Source organism: Lichenostomus cassidix, chromosome 18 (assembly GCF_008360975.1).
Source record: "Lichenostomus cassidix isolate B80296 chromosome 18, HeHo_3.0, whole genome shotgun sequence".
Taxonomy (NCBI): domain Eukaryota; kingdom Metazoa; phylum Chordata; class Aves; order Passeriformes; family Meliphagidae; genus Lichenostomus; species Lichenostomus cassidix.
This window is the reverse complement of record NC_139498.1, coordinates 5,627,784-5,647,303: the sequence shown is the minus strand read 5'-3', so window position 1 is coordinate 5,647,303 and position 19,520 is coordinate 5,627,784. Positions and strand designations below refer to the sequence as shown.

The 19,520-nt window shown below is 46.9% G+C and overlaps 1 protein-coding gene across 2 annotated transcripts in view; it reads left to right on the top strand.

Moving 5' to 3' along the window:
- The first annotated feature begins 8,894 nt into the window (after positions 1 to 8,894).
- Positions 8,895 to 19,520, top strand: part of ABCC3 (ATP binding cassette subfamily C member 3) — a 45,961-nt gene continuing 35,335 nt past the window's right edge. For both annotated transcript variants that reach the window (XR_014855591.1, XM_085077647.1), the window contains exon 1: positions 8,895 to 9,008. Coding sequence is in view for 1 of the 2 variants with exons in the window: in XM_085077647.1 (XP_084933773.1) it covers positions 8,979 to 9,008 (30 nt within the window). In the remaining variant the exon portion in view is untranslated. The remainder of the gene's footprint in view (positions 9,009 to 19,520) is intronic.

The following is a 19,520-nucleotide window of genomic DNA, read 5'->3' as shown; positions in this document are numbered from 1 at the left end:
CAGATAAGTTTTTTCTAGATGCCCTTTTGAAAGTCAAATACAAATGTACTGCAGCGCGTGCAATAATACTCAAACCATTTTAAATACCTTCGGGGGGGTTTTATAGAATTTGACTTTTTTAAACCGAGTGTACAAAATCCACAGGAATTCTGTAGAATGGTTATGTTGATAGAATTTTTTATATTTTTGTAGAAATCTATAGAGAAATTGTTAAAAGTCTGCGTAGCATCTTGGCAACAGAAGCAGCTCTTATTATCTACGAGTTTCTTTTCCTAAACCTGGAGCCAAGCCTGCTGTGTTACACCCTGCAGAGCATCCAGGTCGTGTTCAGGAGGCAGCAGCTAAGCTCAAGTCGCACGATATTGCAGTGCTATTACTGTCCTAGAACTGTACCCACAAAAAAACACCTCCCCCAGAGCTCAGCCCCTGTCCATGGTGAAGTAGTCGCATGGCTCTCCAGCTCATTCAAGCACACCAGCACTTTATACTGTGGATTTACTGTATGCAGGTGGGAGGAGGATGTTTTGTTATTGCCAGTCTTGACACAGTGGGGGAAAAGGAGATTGCAGACGTGTCTGGAAAAATGTAAATTCCATTCTTGCAGCCCCTCGCACATAGAAGTGATTTTTCATAACTCGGTTACAGGTTTGTACTGTAGATATTTTAGAGGAGGGCAAAGAAAACACTGTTTTTGACTTCTGTGGATTGCACTCAGCACTAGGTGTGTTCAAGGAGAAAAAAAAAAACAAGAAAAAAAAAAGAAAACAAAAGCATTAGCACTGTAAATTAGGCTATGCCCCAGTCTCCCCTTTTCTGCCCCTTTGGCTATAATAACCCATGTACACTATTACACGAGGTGACTAGAGTAGGCACAGTACCATTGCAATGTCCGTAACAACCTAGTATATATGATAGAACTTTGTATTTAATAGTTAATATATTGTTATACTGTATCAGGTATATAGGCCAAAACGAGGTCTTTTGGTCAGGGCAACAAAAGGTGGTACTCATGGGGAAAATTGGATTAAAATGTTCCTTTTTAAAAAAAAAAAGAAAAAAAAAAGAAGACAAAAAACGAGTGTAAATCTTTACAAATGACAAAAACAAATGTGTCCTATTAAAAGCTTTTGAAAAGAAAAACAACTGTGTGTTTCCCTTTTTTTGTTGCTGTTGCTGATGATAATCTGTATCACCCTGAGCGGTCAAGCCTTTGGTCGTGTTTTAATTGCAAACAGTTGGAGGAGGAATCAGATAGCAGCAGCGGCTGGGAGGCTGGGAGGAAGATTGGGAAACGCTGGCCCTTTGTGGAGCAATTTGGTGTGACCACGAGCAGATCTGGCCCTGGACACTGCCCAGGGTGTGCAGAGTGACCAGCAGGACCATGGGCTGTGTCCCTGTGGATCCTTCTGCAGGAACAGCTCTGCATGAGGCTGAGGATGTCAGGACTGCAACAGAGAGAGCTGCAGTAAAGGAGGAAAGGATGGAGGAGAAGGGGCAGATCTGATCTGTCTGTGAAGAGGAAGATGCTGGACTTTTCCACTCATTCACATCTTTGGGGTTTCCAGCCTGAAGTCCAGCAGCGTCTCCTGCTGTCATTTAGCTCCCTGCAAAGCAGAGCTGGTGGGGATAGCACTGCCTGGGGGCTGAAGGGCAGCAGGGGCTCAGAGCCCAGGGGCTGCTTAGGTGCCACCAGAAACATTTCACAGAATCATAGAACGGTTTGGGTTGGGAGGGACCTTAAAGCTCATTTCATTCCATTTCCCTGCCATGGGCAGGGACACCTTCCACTATCCCAGGTTGCTCCAAGCCCTGTCCAGCCTGGCCTTGGACACTGCCAGGGATCCAGGAGCAGCTACAGCTTCTCTGAGCAACCTGTGCCAGGGCCTCCCCACCCTCACAGGGAAGGATTTCTCCCTACTGTCTAACCCAAACCTGCCCTCCTTCTGTTTGAAGCCATTCCCCTTTTGTTCTGTCACTACAGCACTTTGTTAAAAGGCTCTTCAGGGTTTTTAGTGGATGACCTGTGTAGCTCCTGGCATGAAATCTTCTCTCCCCTGGGGAAAAGCCACTGGAGGGAGGAACAAGGCATTGGGCACTCTGCAGCCCTGCTCCTCACTGCCTGCAATGAGCTGATTGCTCTGCAGCAGAAGGAACCCTAAATTGACAACCAGAGCAGTTCTGTTGTCTGGAGGATGATTTGATAAAGTCATCTCTTAGCAGAAACAGCAGGAAGGGCGCTAGTCCTTAAACAGAGGGGAAATGTGGATCTGTTTAAAATCCCCTGCAAATGCACCCAGAGCAGGGCTCCAGGTGAGCTCTGTGATCCAGGCTGTGGGGCCAACCCCACCAGGCTGGAACCACTGGAATGCCTCCCCACCCCTCCCAGGCTTCAGGATCCTCAGGGCATTAAGGCAGCTGGGCTGAGCCAAGGAAGCTGAGAACCTCACAGTCCTGGAGCACTTCACACCTCTCTGCTCTCAGAGTTCAGCTCCTCATGGGCAACAGCAAATCACTCCCTTTCCAACCCTGGGTTTCAGAGGAGCTTGGCAAAGGGCTTGTTTCTCTGCTCTGCTTTGTGTATTCCTGGATGAAGCTCTCCTGCTGAGTTTTGCTGTGGTTTTTCAAAGGCTCCAACCCAGGCTGCTGCTTGTGGATGTGCTCAATTTCCTGAGCTTGGGCACGGCACTTTGTTATCCCTTTGTGGAGAAACTGGGATGCCACATGGAACCAGGCTGCTTTCTATGGAAAGGAAGCCATGCCTAGGGAAGCAGCAGCTCGAATTTAATTTATTTCTTTGTTCAGACGGGTGAACATGGGTCCTGCTCCCTCCAGGAGAGCAGTGTCCCATTGTGTGCTCAACATCCCTCAGCCAGAGCTCTGCTAAGCCCTTCGAGATGATAAATAGGAAAGGCCTGTTTGTACCTTCTGTATTTCAGGTGTTCCAGAGTGACAAACCGAGACGCAGAAACACATCATAGGTGCGACCTGCACTAGAACCCCCCGAAACAAGGTAGGAAAAAGCAATATAGAGATGTGCCTGGCTCCCTTTATCACTCCCAGCACTCACGCTGACAGGAGTGAGGATCCTGCAGATTAAAGGGTTAAGGCCAGGGAGGTTTTGGGGGCCAAGCCCCGCTGGCTGGAGGTGGACAGGGTGTGATGTCGGCGGTGTCCCCCGGGCACAGCGCATCCCGAGCCGCCCCGAGCGCGGAGTTCTGCTCCCACCTAGTGGGCGTGGGGCGAGGGGTCTGGCGAGCTACCCCCCTTGCCGGGCTCTGAGCCCCCCATTCCCGGGGAGAAGGCTCAGCAGGGCGTTGTGCTGCCTGCCAGGTGGTTTGTCCCGAGAAACAGCGCGGGATTGGTGTGTCTGTGGTGGGAATCACAGAACTGGTCAGGTTGGAAAAGCTCTCTAACATCACTGACCTGACCCGCCACCACTAAACCGTGTCCCCAAGTGCCATATCTGCGTGTCTTTCAGATGGCTCCAGGAATGGTGACTCCACCACTTTCCCAATTCCAGTCTCTGAGCACCTTTTCAGTGAAAATATCTTACTTAAGGTCCAATCTAAACCTCCCTGGCACTACTTGAGGCCATTTTTTCTTGTTCTATTTCTTGTTAGCTGGAGAAGAGACTGGTCCCCGCCTGGATCCTCCCTCCTGTCAGGGAGCTGTGGAGAGTGAAAATGTCCCTCCTGAGTCTCCTTTTCTCCAGGCTGAGCCCCCCAGCTCCTTCAGCCACTCCTGGTGCTCCAGACCCTTCCCCAGCTCCATTTTCCTTCTCTGGACATCCTCCAGCACCCCAATGTCTTTCATGCAGTGAAGACCCCAAAACTGACCCCAGGATTCAAGGTGTGGCCTCACCAGTGCTCAGGTCACTGCCCTGCTGGTCCCACTATTGCTCACACAAGCCAGATTTGACCTTCTTGGCCAAGCAGTTTCTACTTCTAGCGGATTTTCAACCACTGAATTTATAAAAATCCCAGTAATGAGAGGAGGAGAGGAAGGCTGAACGCCTGTCACTAGATGGCAATGCCGCGAAGTGGGAAGTTCCGCTGGGAGATTTGTGAGCTCAGGCTGCACCTGAGGTCCCTGAAACCTGCTGGTCCTGTTTGCTTTGGTGTGGTCAGCAGAGAAAGCCTGGCATTTTCACCTTTGAGGGTGATTGGACTTTAAGTTGGTTTTTACATGTTGTATTCGATGCTTTAGTTGTGTTTACAACTCACTATTATAATCCTGCAGCATCCTCTGGCGTTTTCCATTATTGTTTGGGTCCCTGGATGCTATCATTGGCAAGCTTTCAGAGGTCCTGAATAGATTATCTTTCCATATCTATTTAATGCTCTAAATAATGCAGCCAAAGACCCCTGCAGCTCCAGCTGGGAAATGGAAAGGATGGTTAAACCACTTAATTACTTACTGAGCTAACAGTTATTTTGTGGAAACAGAAAGCAGAATCCAGCTGTTTTGGGGGAAACCAGGAAGAAGTGAGCATGAGTCATTCTCCAAAGAATACACACTGAAGTGGGCAGCATGTGCTGTGCTGACACCTGCAAAGGCAGCACAGAGCTGCTCTGCCATGTGCCACCAGCTCAGGGCTGGTGACAACCCCATGTTTGTTCAGACAAAGCAGGACCAGGTGTTTGCATTCATGCAATCACTTTGTGCCCGTTTTGTGCTGAAATCCCCAACAGCTTCAGCCCATTAAAAGTAGGAGGGGTTGGTTGGGTGGGAGAGTTGGCAGGGGGAGAGGATAAGCCTTCTCCTGCCAATTGTGTGATGGGCAGGGAGGGATATTTTAGGGCTTAGCTCCAGAAGGTCAAGTGCTGCTTGTCTGTGGCTGTTTGTCCATCAGCCTGAGCTCCACCTGCAGCCAAGCCACCCATGAGCCAGGGTGTGTTACACCTGCCATGGCTTCTGCCAGCCTCTGCAGGCACCTGAGGGATTATCCAGCAGGTGACAGAGACACCCAGTGCATTTAGAGTTCAGCTGCTTGCAGCTGGAGCAGCTCTAGGATGACTTTGGGGTGATCTCGGCAGCTCTCAGCATGTCTGGATCCTTCTCCTGCTCACTGCTCTCCGTGTGAAGTGCAGGAGCACTCCTGGAACGGGGGAGGCTGGTATTACACACGGTGTCCTGGAGGAGTCACACAAACACCATTTTCTCCTTTCACAGAGACTGGATGCACTAAGTGGACCCCACCTCACCCTGAACATCCTTACAGTGCAGCTCCAGGCCATATTCATGGTGCTCCCAACCCCCCCGTGCTGGCTTCTCAGGGAACTGCCACCTCTGTTCTTCCAGTCAGGGAATCTTACCTTCCACTCCTTCCCTACAAAGCCATGGAGCTGAAATGTGCCCAAAAGCAGTGAGTAAAAACTGGGCCTGCAAATTCTCAGCCTGCTCCCTCATCTGTTTCATCGTGGGACTTCTAAACTTCTCACTGCACATTCCAGAAATGAGGAAACTAAATTCTTTCCTGCAAGAAGGGAGATGCACACATTTGCCACAGCAGTGAGAAGAAAGCCCAAGTCTGCTGCTACTCATTCGGCGCTAACTTGAAGCAGAGTTTGTTACAAATTCCCATCTTATGTGTGTTAAAACAAGGTGTCTCCCCCTTTTTTATGAAGTAAATGTATAGGGCCTTGCTGTAAATGCACCCTCTTTGGCAGGCTCTTCTTCTTACCATCTGTAAAATGTGACACCTCTGTGGGTCTTGGAAAGGAAGCTGAGCCTCTGCTGTTCCAAGCAGAGAGTGAAGGTGATATTTATAGTCAACTAACCACAAAACTGCGCCTTCCAGAGCTGCACATGCCCAAGACATCCCCAACCCTCAGCTCTGAATGTGCTTCTTTATCCAGATCTCCTCAGCAGCCAGCCACACTCCATCCTGCTGCTAATGCCCTGGGAATTAGCATGAGGTGTGATGTGGAAAGCAGCCTGCCTCATAGCTGGCACTATGCTTACACAAACAGCTTCTCCCTCACGTTCCCTTCCTGTCCTGCCCCAGTCAGAGGCTCCAGCTGATATCCAGGCTGTGCTGCACAGCCCGGGTGTGCCTGGAGGTGCTTCCTGATTGCTCTGGCTTGACCTGCTCGAGGTGTTAGCAGGTGAAAAGTCCCTCGCTGTGCAGCTGGCGTGAAAAAGAAGATTTGAATACATTATTGCTGAACGGATCCAGATCAGATCTTGCCACTCCCCGGAATGAAGGATAAACGTCCAGTGAGAGAAGGTGAGTTTGTGACTCCCTGACATTTGCACCAAAGGTGCCATTTCGTTTTCCTGCAGAGCCAGCCTGCTTTTGGGGAAACATCACAGGATTAATGACATGTTCTAGGTACCTCCATCTCCATTCCCATCATTAAAAGGAAGCAGGACCAAAGTGAGCTGCCTAAGATAGTGCTCCAGGCTCTGCTTTGCACCAGTTTCAGCAGAATCCTTTACCATGGCCCTTCCCAGGACCTTTTAAGCTTCCCCTCCATCTTGTCTGTCTGAGAAGTTAATATTTCCTTAATTCCTGCCTTTGATTTTTCCCTCTCTGCTTGTCTGCTTTGCCAGACACCACATGGAAGTCAGTAATTAGAGCATAAAGCCAGTGCAAGTCACAGTGTCTGCTGTGAGGTCCAGGCTGCCCAGTGGCTCTCCTCGAGCTCAGGAGGGGTGCAGGGGAAGCTGACACCCCAGCTGGCACCCACTGATCACTACCATCCCTCTTTAATGGCACGAACTGCTACTGACAGCAGAAGTTGCACATGATTAATTAGGAACTTGAAACAAATAGAATTATTTAGGGCTCCTTACTTTAGAGTCTTGTGAGACCAAGGGAAATACCCTAATTCAGGACTTTCCTCTGTGGATATGGTGGAAAAAAACTGAGGTTCAATAGAACCACCAAAGTCAATACTTTAATTGGGAATTAATCCACATGTCAATTGGAGTGTGCAGCACACATTGATAAAATAAACCTCTCCCCTCCTGTACACACAGCCCACAGCAGCTGTTTGTGAGGTGCCTCTGTACCTGTGACATCTCATAATGTCAGAGCTGGTCTGAATTTTGGGCACATTCTCAAACTGCACCAAATCCTGCTCCTTGGTGCAAGAAACCCAGCGGAGCATGTCTGTGTGTCAGGAGACATCAAATTCTCTACACTTCTCTCGGAGCAGCTGCTCTCACAGGTTGTTGCAGGAGAGGAGGTTTTAAGAGCCATAAAGGGGTAACTCCCACCTATTACTAAGTTTTCTTAGAACTTTTATTGCAGTGCAATTCCACGGAACAGAAGTTTCGCTGTAAGACTTGCAAAGCCACCCAACCCACTGTGTCCTTAGGAGATCTCGTTCACCCAGTTGGCTAGGGCTTCTCTGGGGTTTCCTCCAGAGGCTTGCAATGGCATTGTGTTGATTAGTCTGGCTCAGTCTGACAGTTCAGACCTTGTAGGCAATCACCTGAGAGCCTTATCTTGGGCAAGAGCTTATCTTCCCACACTAATGAGAACAGCACACCTTTAGCCAGGTTCTAGTAAATGTCTAAAGCATGTTCTTAGCAATGCTCACGGCTTCCTCTGATAGTTCTTTGGGTGGGAAACAATCCCAGCGTCTCCACAAAAGATTAGCAGAATATTTTTTATTCAGGGATGACATATTTTTGGGACACAGCAGCACTGCCCTTCTCTGAGGCACTGAAGTTGCCCAGAGAAGTTGTGGATGGCAATCCCTGGAAGTGTTCAAATCAAGGGGCCCTGAGTAACCTGATCAAGGGGGTGGAATTCCTGCCCATGGCAGGAGTTTGGAACTAGATGAGCTTTAAGGTCCTTTCCAACCCAAATCATTCTGTGATTCGCTGATTTATGTTTCTATGATTCTCTGATTTATGATTCTATTCTTCTCCTTTTCGTTCCAGTGAACATTTCTGACCACACCCTTCTCCCTGAGGGCTCCTCACCTTACAGCAAGGAGAGAAACTCAACCCCTTAAAATATTGAAGCAGGGCTGCTTTGCGTGAGATGATGTTAATTGAATCAGATGCTGCAGCAAGTGGGTGAACAAACAGCACGTGTTGGGAGGTCAGTAATACTGCAGAAGTCCTAATAAAGAGGAAAGCAAACAGTGTTTCTACATCTCGGGGAGGTGAAATCCAGATTGTGTCCAAGGTGCTACACTATAAAACCTATTAGTTACATATAATCATGGAAATTTATTGACTGAAGGCTTTTGAGAACGGATGTGTGCCACGGGTTTAGCCATGGGTCTACAGCAGAAGCAATCAGCATCAAGAGAGGGGCTGGAAACGGATGGAGAGGCGATATGATGCTCACCTGGGGCAATCACGCTCCACACTGCTGTGCAGGGCAGACAAGAAGCCTCTTCAGGATGAGAGGAGCTCCACTCAGCATGAGCCTGAGTGGTCTGGATGGACAGACACGGTCAGCCCAAACTCAGTGGGTGCCCCAGCTCTGCACAGCCACCTGGGTGACCACCCCTGAGCACACCCTCCACTTGAACCACAGAATGATTTGGGTTAATAGGGACCTTAAAATCGCATCATCCAGACCCCTGCCATGGGCAGAGATGCCACTCATCGCACCACGTTGCTCAGGGCGCCATCCAACCTGGCCTTGAACACATCCAGGGATGGGACATCCACAACTTCTCCTTAACACGTGTGTCCCACCGAAGCCCTCCCTTCCACCAGCAGGGCTGTGGCTGTCCCGGCAGCTCACCCACGGTGTGCGGAGCACAGCAAGGGCAGCCCCCCATCGCAGCCCGCTCGGCCACCGCCCAGAGCAGCCCCCAGCCCGTGTCCAGCCCCTCCCGGCCCGAGGGGTGCGGCAGGGCGGTGCGGCTCCTCCCGCCGCCCGCGGGGAGGGTGGGACAGGGCGCACCGCCCGTCGCCCCCGCCCGCCGCCCGCCCAGCGGGGCACGATCCGCCCGCTGCCCCGTGTCCGCCCGCTGTCCGCCGCAGCTCCGCGCCCTGCCGCGGCCATGGAGGCTTTCTGCGGCTCCCGCTTCTGGGTAAGCTTCTCCTGCGCTCCCCGCCCCGCGGAAGGACCGGGGCAGCGCCGTGCTCGCTCCGCCGGAGCTTCCCTGCCGGCTGTGCTGCTCTCCCCGCTGCTGCGGCTGCCCGGGGCTCGGCGGGGCTGTCCTGGAGCCCTGGAGCTGAAGGGCCGCTCCGTGCTGTTGGCCCTTCAGCATCTCCAGGACCACCCCAGAGCATCCCACGGGGGATGCAGCTCTCCCGGCGTGGTCTGCATGGACCGCACAGCGCTGAGCGCTTTCTGTCCTTTCTGTTCCCTTCTGTTCCTTTCTGTTTCTGCTCTTCGGAGTCACTCCCATGACTGGCGAAGCGCTCCCCGTTCGGTTCTTTGTTACTGCTAAAAGAGGGATGGGTCCTTGGCAGCCAAGGTGGTCACCAGTTTCGGAGGGTTGCGGTGACTTCTGTCAGCATTTGGGGCTCTCAGCCCCTGGGGAAGGCTGATTGCAGCGGGCTCTGGGTTTGTAAGCACAAAAGTTTGGAAATTGCTGCCGTGCTCTGCTCTGATGGTGAGAGTGTGTAAGTGCTGTTCCTGGGTTTCCCCAAGGTGCAGAAGCTCTCTGCCTCTCTGCTGGGCAGGCAGACACTCGGGCCGTGAGAAGCCGTGGGGAATTGAGCATGCAGGGTGAATCTGGAACTGCCCCCGATGAATCAGGTTTTGTGTGTCACTTTCATTTACACTGCTTTAGCTCAAGGGAGATTTTTTTCAAATGAGGAGCTGGAATGAAAAGGAATGTCTGAAGTTGCATCACTGCTGGAAAGCTGCTACAGGACAGCACAAGCAGTTGGCTCCGAGCACTTTATGCTGAGTTCCATCCTCAGATAACTAATTATCTTTCTATATCTGTCCCAACATTACTATTTAAAAGAGGAGTTTGGCTCCTAAGCCCCTTGGTTATATTTCTTTGTTTGTATTTCATTTCCAAGCACTCTGCACTCTCTCTGCCACAACAGTTGGCGGATAAGCTTGCTCAAACAAGTATTTTCGTGTATTATTTCTACTATAAACACTTCTAGAGCAGGAACAAGCACAAACAGATCGACCCTGGTCTGTTGGCTGCCTCCAGAAGCAGATCTCAGCTTCCCAATGAAGGCTAGTAGTGCAACAACTCTTGCAGCAGTTTATTGAGACATTAATGCAAATATCCAGGCAGTTTTCCTGGTTTGAAATATGAAGTAAGTGCATCGTTCTGTACTTTATGCTGTGCTGTTACACTCCAGCACCAGCACAGTGCCCTCTGTGCTGCTCTCTGGGGTATCTGTGCTCTCTGTGGACCTGTTTTGTTTCTTCTTCCAGAGTTGTTTGGAGTCAGAACAACTTTCCACCTGTTTAATTGTTTTAAAAAATGGCACTCAACAACTCTGTGAAATGTAACACTGTGACTCCATGACCAGCAGGTTGAACTCAGTGACCACCCTATTTTTGGCAGTATTTTCTCTTAGCAGGACTGTACACAGTGCACTGATTTTATGAGTGATGACCAGGTAGATGACAGCCACCTTGAAATTATTTTCTGTGCAAATAAGTTGTTCCATAAGAAAATATAGGTAGAGGCTTCTATTTGAAATCTGCCCACAAAAGTTGGAGTTTCTTCTGCTGTATTTGAAGAAGGGAGAATGAGGTGAAAGGCAATTTCCAGCCTGTGCACCAAACTAATGAATGGTGCCCAGCTTTAGGGTTCAAAACAAGAACTTGATAAAATGTGAACCAGTACTAATGTTCAGTTTTTCACAGCTGATGAACTTAGACTCCCCATTTTTTGTCAAAGAAAATCTAGACATTTTTGGAAGCTGAATGTCATATTGGTGTCAGTTTTAAGACTGTTTAGAGTGAAAGGAAACATGCTGTTCCAATTTAAACAGTTCTTTGTTTTGGAGTTTAAACCAGCTACAATACTTTTCTGTTAGAAGGGGATCAGAATAAAAACAAAATAGTTCAGGATTGGCTAATGAAAATGTTTACATTGAAATATATCAGCTTTAACAGATGATTGATTTATCTTGGGGTTTTTTGGCTTTTTTAAAGTGTTAAGGTTTCAACTCCTCACCCTGATTCAGAGTGGGGGAATTTTGCTGGTTGCATTTTTTTGTGGTTTTTTGCAGAGACAAAATAATTTCCTGTTCAACCCATTTCAGAAATAAGAAATGAAAGGGAACACTGTAGATCACATTAGAAATCTATAAAAGCTTTTGGCTTCAAGCTACTGCTTCACCTGCAGAACATGGAACCAGCAAATTGCTAATACAAATGTAGGTTATTTATATATAAAAGAGGAACAACTGGAATATTATGTTTCCATAATGCAGTGTGAACAATCTCTTCATCTGAACACTTGGAATCCTACTGTCTGCTTCAGCTGTTAATGTCTCCTAGCTGTGTTCCCATGCTGGATGCCTTTGGGGAGGAGATGGATGTGATAGCACATACCCACACGAGGCAGTGCCCCTAATTACCTCCAATTTATTGTGCCACATATTTGCTGTGTGATAGTAAGAGTGCTAACTAGGTGTGCCAATTAACGTGACCCACAATCTCTGTTTTGAGAAGCAGATACCAGTGTGTTTTCTCTTTTTTTGTTATCCTTTTTTTGTTGGTTGTGTCCTCTGCAGCAGTAAAATGTGAGCAGGGTGATCTCCTGGGGAGTGTTTTGGCCTGCTGATTGAAGAGCACAAACTTGGAAACCCAAATTCTGTTCAGGGGAAAGACACCTTGTCTTCCTGCAGCTCAGCCTCTCTGGGGAAGAACTGGCACAGTGGCTGCTGTGAGATGGAAACTCTGGGTGCTCAGCAGTGCTGCTGGGATGAGGAGCAAACAAACACCTTGGTCTGTAGACAGGCAAAGTGCCTGTGGCCTTAACCAGCACCTTGTGTTTCGGGTGGTGTGGGTTTTTTAACAGCATAAATGGGAAATGAGAGAACAAGTGATTTTAAAGGGGAGAACACAACCTCTCAGTTCCTTTTGATCCTGCTCAGCTGACAGCTCGGTCTCCTTGCTCACTCTCTGTCTTGGTATCCTGACAGATGTCTTGTTTTTCCCCATCCCACGTGGAGTGCTGGCTCGTTCTCCATCCAGCAGCTCTTGAGTAATCCAGCAGGAAGTTGCAGCAACTCTCAAGAGTAAACAATACCTCAGTCTGGGCTTTGGGATAGTCCTGAGCAAAACACCCTTTTAGCCTTTAGGTTTGTGGGTATTCCTTCACCTTGAGTCATCCTGTCAAATTTTGGTAAATTGGGCTAAAAGTCATGCTGCTCCCTGGAAATGCATTTTCCTGCTCTGCTGGTTCAGAGTGCCACAAGTTTCCCCTCTGCATAACTTCCCCTTTTGCTGCATCATGCTTAGTTTTTGTAGTTGAAGATGACTCAGGATAGCTGTAGTAAGGCTTTGTATTTCTTTCAAGAAAGATGACAGTGTACTACTTGTGACGTGTGTACAAGTTTATTTAAACCCCCCACAGCTTATGTGCTTTGGCTCTAAATTAATAATAAAACATCTAATTTTAATGATTCCATTATATTTTCAGCTGAGTCTGTTCCAGCAGAGGATGAGTGAAGCAGAAGGTGGTAGGAGATCACTGCCAAGGAAGGATCCTGCAGTAGGGTGGTATGGTCCAGACTGGCTGTTGTTTATATTTTAGCTTCCCCTTCTGCCACCCTGTGCTAAACACAGAATGTTCAGTGTTTATAGATATTTAAACACAATACAGATCTCCACATAATCTTTGTTAACTGTGTCCAACTTCAGCTGAGTCCCACTCCTGTAAATCTCTTCACAAATAACTGCATCAGGTATCTGTGTTCTTTCTCATGTCAGGTGGGAGATCACACTAAGTGACTTTACAGTCCCTTCAGACATCAGATCTATGAATTTATGTTCTCTCAAAGGGTAGCTGGGTTGGCAGCATCCTGAACTTAGAAGCAATTAAGTACTCAAGCTCAGATTCTCTGAGATTTTCAGATTCTTGACATGAGCTGAATGGAAGCTGTTGCTAATGGATTTGGGCCACAGATTCTCAATGTCAGGAGCAGTATAAATATAAATATTTAGTGTTGGATTTGCAGTATTAGCCAGGACCTGTCACCATTCATCTGTGTGTAAATGGCATGGACTGTGTAGTCAAATAGCCTGGATTTGATGCTCTTTGGGAAAGATAAAGTCTGGATTTGTGAGCTGTGAGCAAAACTTGATACCAGTGAAAGCTGCCAGCGCCAAGTGAGTCCTTTGGTGATGGTGTCAATTAATGAAACTCTTCAGCTTTCAACACAACTGTTCCTCCCTGGGCTGTTTAGCTGTGGTGTCTGGGACTTTGGAATTTGGGGAATTCTGGGCTGTAAAGTTTGCCTCCTGAAAAGAAATGATACTGGAACTAAATCCGAGCGGCATGAGGAGCTCCTTAAAATGAAGCTAAAATTTAATGGCTGTACTTAGGGATATAAAGAGTTCTGAGATGGGCCTCACCTACCTGGTAGGCAAATTGCTGTGTCACGGGAGAGATAATCCTTTCCTTTCAACATGTGCAAATTTGTAATGTATTAAAATGAGGAGACTATTAGCGTTTAAAATTTAATTCTAGAAAAATTCTTTTGAAAAACCCATTAAATGAGATCTTTGATTTTTTTCCCAGTAAGCTCATGCTCGATTTGTCTCCTGATCCCACCGTGACTGTGATGGGCCATTATCCAGTGGCAAGTTCCTTGGCTGAGCTGGAGGAGAGCTGAAGGTGGCAAGCAGCCAGAGATCTTCCCAGGAATGTGGCCAGGCTTTTGTAAAGCCACCAGCCCTGATTCTGTGCTGGGTCTGTGAGCTGGCACCTTGTCCCTGCACTAATCTCTAACGTGGCAGCGGGAGAGGTGAAGTCAATGCAATGAAATTCAGGTCATTTACAGTAATCTCACGTGCCCTGAATTAGAACAGAATGAGGAATGAAGGAGAGAGATGGAGAAGAGAAAGTGTTTCACGGGAGTTGTTCCAAAAGTCAAAAGTAATTTGCTTTCGGAAGTAATAATTTCTTTTTTCTCTCTCGAACTTTCTGAGAATGCATTTGACTTTTATGCAATTAAAAGAAAAAAATCTCTCCTTTTTCCCCCAGTTGAATGATTTTTATTCTAGAATCTCCTCCAGCTGCTCTCAGAGCAGCACTGATGGCACAATTTTTTTTTTGTGACAATCCCTTTTATTAGAAGTATACAGCAGCCTCACTGGATGGGCTGGCTTAAAATGGAGTTACAGTGAGGCTGTCTCACTTGCAGCTGTTTGAGCTGTTCCTGTCTCTTCTTAATTGAGCTCCATTTATGATGATCCTTGAATCAACCCAATTTCTTTAAATAAAAGGGAATGGGATAGCTCAAATCAAGGATATTCTCCCTACAGCCATTATCCCACTGGTCTGCAGCAGGGCACCTCACTCCTCTATTTGCACTTGCACAAAGCCGTAGGAAAAACCTTTGATGATGCCATTAATAGGAAGTTTTCTACACAGTATATAGCTTAGGTCAGTTTTAAAAGATAGCTGAGAACTTTCTTATGAAGGAACGAGCCTTTTTTACATTTTCCTCTCAACCCTGCTTTTGATTCTTGATCATTTGTACCTCTATGGTTGTACTGTGCCTTCCCCTCTGCAAGTCAAAAAACGTCCCTCTGTCCAAGCAAAAGGACTGAGTGTTACTAAAACAGCTGAAGTAGATGGATTTTATTTTTACTTTAGGTGTATGTTGTCTTAGATCCATATATTTAGTGTGGTCTCCTTCCCTGAAGCTAAAGGTGTTTTTCTGAAAGCCCCATGGCCTGGGCTCCTGTGGCTGTGGTGGATATGAACCTGCCTTTTTTCATCTTGTCTGATTTTTTTACCTGACAGCAAAGAAGCTCTGAACTTCTAATCTTAAAACTCAAAAACTAAAAGCAGTATAAAAAAGGAAATTACTGTCTAGTACTGATGTCTAGCCTGCAGTTCTCAAGTGCATGGTGTGATTGGTACCATTTGTATCACGAAACTCAAGCAAAAACCTGTGACTGGTTACTCCACAGTCATAAACTAACTCAAACAGGCTCTGGCTTTGTGCCAAATCTGTTTGATTCCCCGAAAATAAGCAACTAAAGATCCTTTTACTGCTGGGAAAGAAAGTTGAGCATCCAGCACATTGTCCTTCACTTATGTAGAGAACTGGGGCAGTGTGGTTTGTAAAACAGAAAAACACAATTTCTGGTTATAAATTAAGAGCTATAAATGCTTCTGTTCCTCAACCCCACCTTTTTTCTGTGCAGTGTTGCTGCAATGAAGAATGTTGTTACCTCTTGCCCTTACCAGGTGGGGGAAAGGTTGTTCTGTAATCATGAGAAGGAACTGAGTTGTGCAGCAGCCACTGGGGATTAATGAAGCATCCAACTCCTTCTGGAAGGGTGACATTGTTCCTCTGGAAATGTAAATGGATGATGGTGCTCTGAAAAGCCCATTGGAAGCTGGCAGCCTCCTGGAGCTGTGCTTGCTGGCATTTATATTCTAAAATGGTTACTAGAGCTGGTCCCAGAGAGTTTATTATCAGGGACCAAGCAGAGCAGATGGACAACAGGTAGAAGTGGGAGGTGAGCCATGGAGAGGCTGAGGTGAAGCCTGTGCTGGAGCTAAGACTGAGCCCTGCTAGTTTTTAGTGTTGCTGCTCAGAGCACCACTGCAGAGTCATCCTCATTCCTGGGAGGAGGCATTTGGGTAGAGCCAAGAGAAAGACAGCCTTTTTATTTCTTTCCTTTCCTTTTTTTTTCCCCAGGCTGTGCAAGTGAAACTCCCTGGCAAAGTATCGACCAGACCTAAGGGCAAAAGAAGGGCAGGAAGAGTTTGCTTTGCATTTTAATCCCCACTAACGATCTGTTCTCCACGAGAAACCATTCCCATGTTTATGTACCACAGGGAAGCATTGTTGCTTTCAGCCATTCACTTCCCTATCTTTCATTCTGGATGTGTACCTTCCTGGCCAGCCTTCCAGTTTGATTGTTAATCTTACATAACATGCAAAGCAGTGATAGCTGACTCAGTGAATCACTGATAGGGTTTGTGTTAGCCTTGGGTAGGGTGTGAGTGACGTGAGCCCAGTGGCCTTCACCTTCCAGCAGATAAAGGTTGGATTTGTGTTTCCTGTGCTTTTCCCCATCCTTTTGGAGCTGGAATTGAGAGAGCAGCATGTATTAATGTATCCCTTTAAGGGAGATAACTGCTTGGCACTGCAGAGGTGCTGTAACTTCTCCAGGGGTCTGGATGCTCTCTGTTGCTGTTTGAGGAGCATTACTGCAGCATCAGCAATTATTTTTAATGCTGGGTAAAGCCAATGTGGGGCAGCTTTATTTTAAGCTTCTGTAGTGGAGTAGGAGTTGATTTAGACAATAACTCAAGACCAGAAACCCAGCTGGTCCTTTTCAGCAGGCTCATCTGGGGATTTTGGGAAAGGGACAGACAGGAATTTCCCTGTTCCTGTTTCTCAGCCTAGCTTTAGGTTTTCTGTTTGTTTCCCCTGTTCTTTCAAAGCTGCAAGGGATGATGCCAAGCCCAAGATGCATGGCACTGAACTTGTATTTCTTTTAAAGGCATTATCAGTTTTAAGGATGGCTTTTTCAATAGCAATGTTCTTTTCCAGAGGGGAAAGCATAATAAAAAGTATTAAGTATTAGAGCAGATTTAATGCTGCTCAGAGCTTCCCCTGTCAAATACTTCCCCTTAAATGAAGACGATGTATTTTAAACTGGCAATTTAAATGCAAGTCCTGCTGCCCAGATGGCCTTTAATGCAAAGATTGTGTTTATGCAGAGCCTGACTGGAGTGATGGGTGTGAGTGAAAGCTGTGCAAAGGACCCTGCCAATGATATCCTTGACTGATCAGCAGAAAACCCCACTAATTTGTAAGTTTTAGACTCCAAGGGACCCCTTCTCTGCTGGGAAGCTGTAACAAGCATCTCTAATCTCTTCCCGTGGGTGTTGGCATTGTGTTTCAGTACTGGAGGATTAAATTGTATTCCCAGGGAGTTCAGTACGGTGGGCTGGTGATTCGTGCAGTGCTGTGTCTCACCAGCAGAGCCTCCAGCATCCCAGCATCCTTCATGCAAGGGAATGCTGCTGTGCTTGGCAGTCAGAAGAAGCCACAGAGCATGGTGGGAGGCTGGATTAATAACAGGTCCCAGGTTGTTGTTCTTTAGACTTACCTGTGGGGAAGCAGGATGACAGTGATGCTGGCTGGGATGGACATGCTGGCTCTTGCGGTTTCCCTGGGATGAGTTTCATGGAGAAAGTTGTGTTTCCCAACATTTGCTGCTGAGTTCTTCCCCTTGAGAGGTGCCTGTGGATGGTTCAGCACAGCCCAGGGTCACTGAGCTGCCTGCAGAGGGTTTGCTGTGGGCTCTCACTGAAGGGCACAGCTGGGATGTGCAGGGGAAGGTGAGCAGCTCTCGGGAGCCAAGGGACAGGGGTGCTCCCCAAAATCAGTGTGTGAGACCTCTGTTAACAGTAAATCCAAAGAAAACCATCACTCCCAGACAGCCCAAGGTGGGTATTTTCACCCTCAACCTGAACAGGACACAAGAACCATTTCAGCTTGCTCTGCTTCCCAGGATGGAGTTCAGAATGTGGAAAGGCAGATTAAAGCAGGAGCCCTAAAGACAAGAGGCCAAGGGCTGATGTGTCCCTCCAGCTATTGCTTCTTGTGTTTGTTCTCCAGGGTGGAGTTCTGTGATTTTACTGCTGCATTGAAGGGTATTTAGCAATATTAACAAAGTTGGCTTAGTCACGAGAGATTGTACTGAGCCTTTGTGTCATATTCTGACTCAAAATGGGTTGTTTAGGGTTGGAGTGGATATTGGAATATGTGCTGGGAGTGTGGTGATTATAAAGCCATAAAGTGGAACTTCCAGCTCTGTGAAAACAGATCCAGCTTGGTAAGAAACGCAACTTGTGGATTCGTGGATTTAAAAGTAATAATAATTCATAGTATAGTCCCTGCAGCACGGCACATGGAATCATGCATGGTTTAACCCCAGCCAGCTGCTGCTCACTCATCCCCTCCACTTCCCTGGTAGCCTGGGAAGAGACTTGGAAAACAGGTAAATCCCATGGGTTGAGACAAGAATAGTTTAATAATTGAAATAAAGTATAATAATAACTTAATTGTAATGCAAAGAGAGATGACAAAAAAGAGAGAGACAAAGCACTGTGTCAGCTACTAGGGAGAAAATAAAAATAAATTAAAAAGAACAAATACTTAAGAACTCAATCCCAGGACACATAGCAACATTAGTCCACTCTGGTCTGGTCTTAGGTAGGCCAAATTATTAGTGTGGAATTCCACTACTTAAATGTTTTAGGCACTGTGTCTTCTAATAGGGACTCCTCTCCTATGCAGGATGGGAACAGTCTGCTCTCAGAGCAGAAACAGATCTTTTCCAGAAAAGCTTATTTATCTGGTCTGGAATGGAACTGGACCTGGAAAAACGTCACTGAGAAGGCACTAGTCATTCCTGTCACCTTGGCCATAGATCTCTCCTTCAGCCCACATCCCTTTTCCCATGTGCCATGGCAGTCGTAGGCTCTTGTTGGCCATCATGTGGGTGCTGCTTCTGGTAGTTTCACATAATTTTGGACAGGTTCCACTTTTATGCTCAGGGATAATTCAACTGAATCTCAAAATCTTACTCTTTTTTTTTTTTTTTTTTTTTAAGCACAGAATTTTTGTTTTCTGGCCAGCTGCATTTTTACGTTCAGAAATGCAAACCCTTGTTTAAATAAGAGTTAATGAAAACCTTCCAAAGGCTTGGCAGCCCTGCAGTCTGTGTCTTGGATACAATAGGCAGCTTGTGTTCAGTTCAGAAGTTAATGGACATCTGGGGCAGTTTCTAGGTTGCTGTCAGACAGAAACCCATTCCCGGACATTTTGGTCTTACAGGAAAGGTTTAAATTAAAAGTGGGGTTTTATTCCTCCCCTCAATAACTTGTCCCTTAAACAGAGCCTTTGTTTCATTCTGTGCTTCAGTTATTGCTATTCTTCTGCTGCTTTCCTTTTCTAGGATTTTTTCCAGCAAGCGAAAGGAATACAATTGCAAACACGCTCAAGACATCGCTAAACCACATGTAATTTAAAGAGGAAATTAGTATTTTGTTGAATAAAGGAGAGTAGATAAGCTCCTACTTGGGAACTAAAGAGCTCCAAACTTCTGGAGGGCATCTCCTGCCCCAGGCAGGGTAGCTGCTGGAGGAGCTTTTTATGTTAGAGATGCTGAAACGTTTTGATGATGAGCCAAGAAATGGGTGCTCTTTAAATGTTATCATCCAGTCTGGTGCCAGAGACCTGCTCGCTGGAGGAAAACACAGAAATAGTTTGAATGTGGGGCTGGAGTTTGGTTTTGATCTTGTGTTTGAATTGCTGTGTAATTGCCCCTGTGTTGTTGATTTGTGGCTGAAGTTTGCCCGAGGTCTGGACAAACCTGTTGAGGTAATTGGGGCTGTTTTTATCCCTCTGGCCCA